Raw genomic sequence first — 9,290 nt, 5'->3', positions numbered from 1 at the left:
GCCATAAGAGGGGATCATACTTATACAAAGGAATCTAAAGGATAAATCAATAAAAATGTCTTCTTAAGAATAGCAAAGATATTATTAGTCATGTTTGTTCAAATCATAACCCCCCCCCTCCCCCGGAACCACTTTAATTTTTAGGTCACCTAAGTCACTCAGGTGACCTATTCTATCTGTTTTCGTCCGTCATCGTGCGGGTGTGCGTCGTGCGTAAACTTTTCACATTTTCGACTTCTTCTCAAGAACAACTGGGCCAATTTCCACCAAACTTGCCACAAAGTATCCTTGGGTAATGATGATTCTAGTTTGTTCAAATGAAGGGCAACGCCTTCTTCCAAGGGGAGATAATTAAGAATTAGTGAAAAATTAATGGTATCTTTTAAAAATCTTCTTCTCAAGAACCACTGGACCAGGTAAGATGAAACTTATATGGAAACATCCTCAGGTAGTGTAGACTCAAGTTTGTTAAAATCATGACCCCCAGGGGTAGGGATGGGCCACAATGGACGATTAAAGTTTTACATAGAGATATATAGGAAAAATCTTTAAAAATCTTCTTCTCAGGAACAGCTAAGCCCTGATTGGTCATATTTATATGGAAGCATCCTCAGGTAGTGTAGATTCAAGTTTGTTCAAATCATGACCCCCGGGGGTAGGGCAGGGCCACAATGGATGATCAAAGTTTATATAGAAATACGTAGGAAAAATCTTTAAAAATCTTCTTTTCAAGAACAGCAAAGTCGTGATGAGTCATATTTATATGGAAGCATCCTCAGGTAGTGTAGATTCAAGTTTGTCCAAATCATGACCCCCAGGGGTAGGGTGAGGCCACAATGGACGATTAGAGTTTTACATAGAGATATGTAGGAAAAATCTTTAAAAATCTTCCTATCAGGAACAGCTAAGCCCTGATTAGTCATATTTATATGGAAGCATCCTCAGGTAGTGTAGATTCAAGTTTGTTCAAATCATGTCCCCAGGGGTAAGGCGGGGCCACAATGGATGATCAAAGTTTATATAGAAATACGTAGGAAAAATCTTTAAAAATCTTCTTTTCAAGAACAGCAAAGTCGTGATGAGTCATATTTATATGGAAGCATCCTCAGGTATTGTAGATTCAAGTTTGTCCAAATCATGACCCCCAGGGGTAGGGCGGGGCCACAATGGATGATCAAAGTTTACATAGAAATATATAGGAAAAATCTTTAAAAATCTTCTTTTCAAGAACAGCAAAGTTGTGATGAGTCATATTTATATGGAAGCATCCTCAGGTAGTGTAGATTCAAGTTTGTTCAAATCATGACCCCCGGGGGTAGGGCGGGGCCACAATGAACGATTAAAGTTTTACATAGAGATATGTAGGAAAAATCTTTAAAAATCTTCCTATCAGGAACAGCTAAGCCCTGATTGGTCATATTTATATGGAAGCATCCTCAGGTAGTGTAGATTCAAGTTTGTTCAAATCATGTCCCCCGGGGTAAGGCGGGGCCACAATGGATGATCAAAGTTTATATAGAAATACGTAGGAAAAATCTTTAAAAATCTTCTTTTCAAGAACAGCAAAGTCGTGATGAGTCATATTTATATGGAAGCATCCTCAGGTAGTGTAGATTCAAGTTTGTTCAAATCATGACCCCCGGGAGTAGGGTGAGGCCACAATGGACGATCAAAGTTTTACATAGAAATATATAGGAAAAATCTTTTAAAATCTTTTTCTCAGGAACAGCAAAGCCATGATTGGTCATATTTACATGCAAACATCAGGTAGTATAGATTCAAGTTTGTTCAAATCATACTCTGGACTGTAGGGATTGGGTGGGGCCACAATGGACGATCAAATATTTACAAAAGCTCCTTCTATCAGTTTATTTTATACTCTATGGATCTTCTATGGATTGTTGTTTTATACTCAGGTGACTGTTAAGGCCCTTGGGCCTCTTGTTAAACTTTTCAATACTGAACTGATTTCTGCATTTTTCTAGCCACAGTGCTCGGGTGAGCTATGTGGCCCATGGGCCTCTTGTTAAAGACCTCTTTTGGCAGGCACCCTATTTCCATGATTATAATAGCACCTGGATGTGAAATTCATGGTCCCTGGGTTGAGGGTCGGCTAAGATGTTCATACATTGAAAAAACATTACTCCTCTTCATTGTGATGGACATAGCAAGCAGACTCTTTATATACATGTAGTATGACTACAATGAGTTACTCAACCCTCTACCAAAATTGTGAAATGCACAGCTACTGGGTCCAGTGTAAGGGCTTCGGAGTGGGGGCTTATTTGGTCATGCATGTATATACTGAATATAAATTATGTCGTTGAACATTGTTTCTTGAGTACGATGTAAGAAAGCCTTTTAAGGTCAGTCTGGGGGGGGGGGGAAATTAAAAGGCGTTATTATGCAAACTGAAAAGACGTAATAACGTACAAGGCACAATAACGCAAACGAAAAAGGCGTAGAAACGTATAAGGCATGATAATGTAGAGTAAAATAGGCCCATAGCAACGGTTTCAAAAGGGGGGGGGGGGCTCCCAAAAAAAATCCGACAAGCCAAAAAATAAAATACCTTAACTGCCCAAATCCTGGAATTTGCCAGTGCTTGACCTTACAGCATCAAAAAGTTGGGGGGGGGGGACCAGCATCTATATAAAAATTTACTATCACAAAATACTATACTCGGAAAAAGCCCCCCCCCCCCCCCCCCGTTCTACGAGCTTGTAAAAAGGCGTTTTATTGCTAAACAATGCCAAAAAAGGCCTTGAAATGCGATGTGAAAATGCGTTATAATTAACGCGAAAACGTACGTAATAACGCGAAGTGAAATATCGTTATTACGCTCATTGCAAAGGCGCAATAATTATGTGAAGGGTGGGATCGAAGCCATCTCAAAATGTTTTTCAATACTCCTGCACATCTAACTGACAACTGTTTGCATGAGCATTAAGAATATCAAACTCTAGTGATACAAAGCACCAGTCAAAGACATAGTATCTTATATTAAATATTGATATATCTGTAAAATCAAGGGGATCTTCAGGCCCGTAGCAACGGTTTCACAAGTGGGGGGGGGGGGCTCCCAAAAATATCTGACAAGCAAAGAAATAAATGAACTGTCCAAATCCTGGAATTTGCCAGTGATCGACCTTACAACCAAAAAAAAGTTCGGGAGGTGGGGGGGGGGGGGGGGGATGGGGCAGAATTTTTTATATATACTATATTCAGAAAAAATGTCCCCCCTCGGGCGTTCTATGGGTCTGATTTGTGCCTATTACCCCAAAATGAAATTTTATCCAGAACATATATAGAACAGCTGAAAGGCGTTAAGGATTTAGGATTCGGCATTTACAGATGGTAATGCAGTAAAATTGAGCTAGTGTTGCAATTTGAAGAAAGCTTTTAGTCTCAATTTACATGAATTTCGATACATGTATACCAAAATTTTTATCGGGGTTTGCAAAATGTGCGGTTGCCTACTGCAAGCTTTCATCTATATGGAACCACCACCACCAACTTATTTGAGCAAAGTCAAAATAAAGAAGTTTAATACTAGTATATGTAAATTGCACCTGGAAATTTACTTCAAATTCCGTAATTTTGACACCTCCCTACACAAATGTTTGGTAATGTTCTACATTTGCTGAAAATGATGAATTCCGAACTGATTTTATTGAAACATGGAAAAGTACATGCAGAGTCACAAAACGAAAGTCAAATAAAGTATTCAAGGCAAGTCTTGACAAAACAAGTTTCATTCCAAAATAAATAATACCTACTCAAAATATGTCTTGTTCACGAAAAAAAATCACTTTATTCTCGATAATAAATAATACAAATATAACAATAACTGAAATCAACAATTCATGCAAAGAAAAAAAAAACAAACAAAAACTCCTCAAGGAAGCTCGAAACACTGCTCACTGAAGAATTCTAATTACTTGGTAGTTTTATGCAGTTAGAGCGATCTGCCCTTTGATGAACAAAGGAACAGATATAAATCTACAGTAAATGACACAATTAATTTAAGTATATTATGTATTCTTAACATTATATTAGACGAAGAAAAGGTTATTAAAAACATTGTACGCATGTATTTTCCCAAAATAAGCAAACAGCAGTAATTTGTGTTCACTTGTACTTCATTGTCTGAACATTTATCCTGGAGAAATATGGCAGATACCCTATGTTGAAAATGAACTAGATAAACTCAGTGAACACCTTTACAATGATACAATTTTCTCAAATTCAAAAAATTCAAAACAAAACAAAACAAAAAACTTTCTTTTATTAGTGCATGTTTAGAGCTTCCTTAAATGAAAACACGTTTATATACCCAAAGTAAATATAGAGCAAACACTACACAAAAATCACACGACTTCCAAATCTTTTCAGTATGACTTTATCACAGAGGAGTATAGATTATATTTTCGGGGGAAAGTAAAACGTACTGATTTAAAAAGTACTGCAAATATCATGAATGGGCTAGGGGTGGAGAGTTTATATCTACTTATTTATTACTACAACACTACAGGAACTCGATGTAGAGTTTAGAAGTCCAGTAACACAGTTTGTTGGCAATGCTGAGCAAGAAGGGGATGTAGGAGACGAGTCCGTGATATCTGTGATCGTGTAGAGCAACGCGGTAAGTGAAGAGATTGTGTCGGTCGTTGGATATTGCCGTGAAGTCATAGTCTTCAGAAAGAAACAGGTTGAGGCGCTGGTGCAGACGGTCTATCTCATCTTTTAATATTGGTTCTCTTAACCTGCGAATACTATTACAAAAGTCACAAATCTTTCTATACAAAGCGTCATTTTCGCGTTTCAGCGTCAACATTTCTTCCCAGAAAAGGAGAAAGCCAATCATTTTCCCTTTACTGCCGTCACGCGGTGTTCCGTTGCTCGGCAACTGTCCAGAAAATCTCATGACTTTTTTGAAGTTTCGGATAGTGTTAATTTCCCGTGGTAGCAGGTCCCCTCCCAGAATGTGAATGAGTTTTATAGAGTCCAGGAAGGACTGCTGACATCGGAGAAACCAGTCCATGTAGCGCATTTTGAGCGAGTTGAGGCGGCCGACATGTCTGTTGGCCTCGTTTTTTAGATCCTCTAGTTCCATCATCTTCAGCTCAAACTTGCTGAAGGATTTGTTGCTGAAAGAGAAGTATATATTTTTTCAAAATATGTTTTTCTGCATTGCTGTATTTCTGACATCAATATTTGTATTTTACCTTGTTTCAAGCAACAGCTAAATGACGGTTCATTAGAACCGATAGAAGTATTTTAATTTCTCAGTGACTTTCGATCATATTGGCTCAGTCACACACATAATAGCGTTCAAAATAAATTGTTCAAGGTTTTAGAAATTACTCATAACACAGGTGGGCAGCTTGAATGATTTTTCATGAACATATCGATAACTTACTGGTAATCCCGATAGGTCAGAGCTACAGCCATGTTAATTCTGATATCTCTACAGCAAGATTGTCAAAATTCTGTTGTGAAATGAAAAATGAAGATAATAAACCTGATGTGTTATCATGTTGGCACTCTAAGAAAATCTGGTAAAACATAAGTCATAACACGTTTTACAGTGAAAAAAACTCTCTTCAAAACACTGAAAATCAACTTAGAAACAATCATGTTTAAATTAAATTTTTGATAAATTTAAGACTAAAAGAGCTTATGCGATGAAAGGTGTTTATCGTCCGTTCGTCTGTCTCTAAATGATTTTTCAAAAATGTTCTTCCTCCCACAGCTTTGAGTCCGATTTCAGTAAAACTTGGTATACAACTGGCTTACACTAAGATATGATTCTGAAGAACAGTTTTGCCAATGTTACTAAAATTTCTGTGAAATTCTTTCAAAACATCATTTCTCCTGCAGTCTTAATATGATTTCAATAAAAATACGTTTAGAAAACATTAAGAAAATTGTATTTTAAGTCCAGATGCAACTTTGCTCTTCCATTATTATGGAAATTTTGCTGAAATACTGCCTATTCAGCGTCAAACAAAACCAATAAATTATAAGATATAAACCAGTAGAGCTACAGTTTCATCAGAGACCTTATTTCAAGAAAAGTTGTCTTTGACAAAATAATTCAGTTTTAAAATAAAAATGAAACTTTTCATCATGTGATGTTGACTGTTATCAGATTGTAAACATAAAAGGAGGTATACTTACGTTTCTCAATGTATCTCTACAGCTTCCATATCATTACATCAAGCAATTTTTTCTTCAACTAAGGAAGTTCTCTTCAAAAAGAAGGATTCGCAATTAGGCAAAGGAGTAAACCAATAGATTTTGAAATATACAACCATGAGATAAAGCTGGAATCTCATTTAATAAATATTACTTAAATGGACGCCAAAAAAAATTGTCAACAGGAGACTGTATTGGGGCTCCTATATATGTAAATCAAGTGTGCTTTATCAAAATTTAAAAAAACTTGCATTTCACTGGGAGTTGTAAAATTCATTTAAATTATCGGGTTTAATGTCACCGAAAAGAAAGATCAGTGTCATTAAAGTATATGGTTTCTTGGGCTAATATGAAAATGGAGTTTAAAAAAAAGATTTAAGTGTATGTAAAAGGTTAGAAATTTCTCTACCGCGCTGTTTACTGTTCTTTTTTCATAATGGTGGGATCAATTTAATGGCAGCTGCATCTACCTGAAGTGAAATTATGGGACAGTCCAATAATATATCAACAGGATTCTGTATTGAAATTCAAATTGTAAATCAATTTTTCGTTTTGCTGCTAAAGATTTAATCTTGCTGTTTAAAAATCAAGTGTATACGAATTGAATTGCCAGGTGGAGGTTAACGTTAATTTTACATATAGGTATTTTATAATACTTGATGTACCGTGTAACAAATAATCGAAAAGAGCATTAGTAAAGATTATTTATCTGAAATATCATTGATTTTATTCAAAGTAAAAAAAAAATCAATGAATTGATCGGAGCATACTGTCAAATCTTACAAACTATTAGTGATCCCTTGTTGGGAAATATTCCAGTTTTTTGGAAATTAATCCAAGGTAAATCGGTTTAATATTTGATAGTTAGTCAATCCGAAAATCCAGGTCACTAAAAAGAAGGTACATTTCAGATACATAAGTATTTTTATATAGAAATCGACCGTATCGAGCACTTGTTCTATTCTCCTTAATTTCAAATGTATAATAGCTTCCAACATCGGTCTGGGGCTGAATCAATAGATGATTTACGTGTAATATATGCATGTCTCTCAACACCACATTTTATAGTTTAACATAGTTTCAATATATCATGAAAATTAATCGCAAAGATGATAACAATGCTTCATGACTGACATAAAAATTACTTTAAAATGTAAAACTACTGCATTGGAACTTCACTTTTATGAACATCGGGTCGACCAAATTTAATATATATAAAAAATTTATTAGTCGTTACAAACACCTAGCTATATTATTTAAAACAAATTAAACTTACTTCGGAGAAATTTAATCCATGTTCACGAGTAACTTGACTATAAGTGTTTACAAATCGTTAAAACTCCTTTGCTGGACAGTATTATTTACAGTAACTAAGTAAAGGTCCGGGTAGTCGGCAGCACACGGAGAAACTGCGCACTCCGGGGTAAAAGGCAATGCCGTTTAAATTGACAGCCGTATTTACCCAAGATTTCGATAAATACTTAAGCTTCTCTGTACACCTACATTTGTTCAATGCACCACTTTCTACGAAGGTTGTGGCACTCGTATATTGAAATAATTTGTTCGTACTCAAAAGATTTATCACTTCATTTGTAACATTCTTGCACTCGCTTACAATCACGATAGGCACACAGGTCTTAATTTACAAATATCCCTTTTAGAATTTAATTTATTTCACATAACTTCTCATTTAGTATCGAATATCAACATTTATAATGCTGTGGATTTTGTGCTTACCCGACTTTAGTAATCATGATCATGTATAGCACTCCAATAACAGTACAGGTCACACAACCTCGCCATGTAATAAATGTCATCAAAACGTCCATTGACACCTCTCTGATTAAATATTTTGTAAAGTACTGTTTATAAATTAAAATCAGTATCCTATATACATGTATCATTAATTTCTGCGGAGGCTATCGGTAACTTGAATGTATACGGATTCCAACAACCGTTATATAGAACAATTTCCAGGTGGTTGAAAAAAATTCAGAGAAAGTACAGAGAGTGTTCAATATGATGTACGATCTTGGAGACCAAAAACGGTCATTAATGCAAAATAAGGGATTTCGTAGAGAAAGCGGTGAGGACTTAGCTCGTTTGCTATAGGGATATCAATGGAAGCAGTTCATAAATTTCTTACAAGAGATCTAGGATACAGGAAGATTCCTGCAAGATGGAAGAACGTTTAATGATTAAAGTATAAATGACAAAATATGGGAAGCATCCAGTGTCAGTTATTGCCAAAAGCAGTCGGAGAACAAAAGGGTTCTTTATACTATTTTCTTTGATGGGGAGGGTTTTGTGATGTAATTACCTATTCCCAAGATCATTATTACTGGAGAGATGTACAAATGTAAAATTTTGCAGAAACGTACTCGTAAACAACAATACGTAACAAAAACTGGTTTCAAATGTCTTTTTGTAGCATGATAAAACCCCAGTCCATTACTCAATACTAGTCACTGATTTTCTTGATCAGTAGAAGGAGGGGGGGGGGGGGAGAGAGATTGTCATCCCTCACCTTGCGTACTCTTTAGATCATTCCCCCTGTGTGTTTTTTTCTGTTCTCAAAACTTAGAAGACATTTATCTGAATACAACTTCAGTTTGTGAAGGGTTTGATTTCTCTTCTGAAAAAGCGTATACGTGTTAAAGGAGAGTACTTCGAAGGAAAGCAAACGATTTCATGTCCTTGTATTTCTTATTGCACCAAGGACAAAACTTTTTGAATGGCCCTCGTATATTTGTTCTATATAGGAAAGACCATTGAGCACATTTTCGTAGGATTTTCCCCCTTTGTTTCTGAGCTTCGCGAATAAACGCGAAAATGTAGTGCTTATTCGCGAATTATAAACATAGCTATGTTAAGGTGCAATGACCCTCTGATCTAAAAAGTGGGGGTTGTATAGTGATAAGGGTGTCCGTCCGTTACCCCTCTTTTATCCACAACTCTTATACCACTGAATAAAATTTAAGGTCAGTCGAACCGTTCCTCAATAATAGATAATTTCCCCAAAGAATTTGACATTGAAGTATTCGTATTGCTACTTTAACAAGTTTCCTCACAAAAAAATTAAGATACCT

At 35.9% G+C, this 9,290-nt stretch overlaps 1 protein-coding gene across 2 annotated transcripts in view; it reads right to left on the bottom strand.

Annotated features, from left to right (window-relative positions):
- Window positions 1-4,286: 4,286 nt before the first annotated feature.
- The window catches only part of LOC133193419 (uncharacterized), a 144,129-nt gene continuing 139,125 nt past the window's right edge, over window positions 4,287-9,290 (bottom strand). The window contains exons 1-4 of one of the 2 annotated variants that reach the window (XM_061329354.1): window positions 7,478-7,746; window positions 6,184-6,254; window positions 5,423-5,492; window positions 4,287-5,150 (exon numbers count right to left, since the gene is read on the bottom strand). In XM_061329354.1, the coding sequence (XP_061185338.1) occupies window positions 4,529-5,150; window positions 5,423-5,454 (654 nt within the window). In that variant the 5' untranslated portion in view covers window positions 5,455-5,492; window positions 6,184-6,254; window positions 7,478-7,746 and the 3' untranslated portion in view covers window positions 4,287-4,528. Of the gene's footprint in view, window positions 5,151-5,422; window positions 5,493-6,183; window positions 6,255-7,477; window positions 7,747-9,290 lie in introns of those variants that run through there. The other variant, XM_061329355.1, reaches the window with a different exon arrangement.

This window comes from Saccostrea echinata, unplaced genomic scaffold (assembly GCF_033153115.1).
Source record: "Saccostrea echinata isolate AGI-Se365-2 ecotype Australia unplaced genomic scaffold, CSIRO_AGI_Sech_v1 ptg000027l, whole genome shotgun sequence".
Lineage (NCBI taxonomy): Eukaryota > Metazoa > Mollusca > Bivalvia > Ostreida > Ostreidae > Saccostrea > Saccostrea echinata.
Note: the sequence above shows the minus strand (reverse complement) of the source record. Positions and strands in the feature narration are given on the sequence as shown.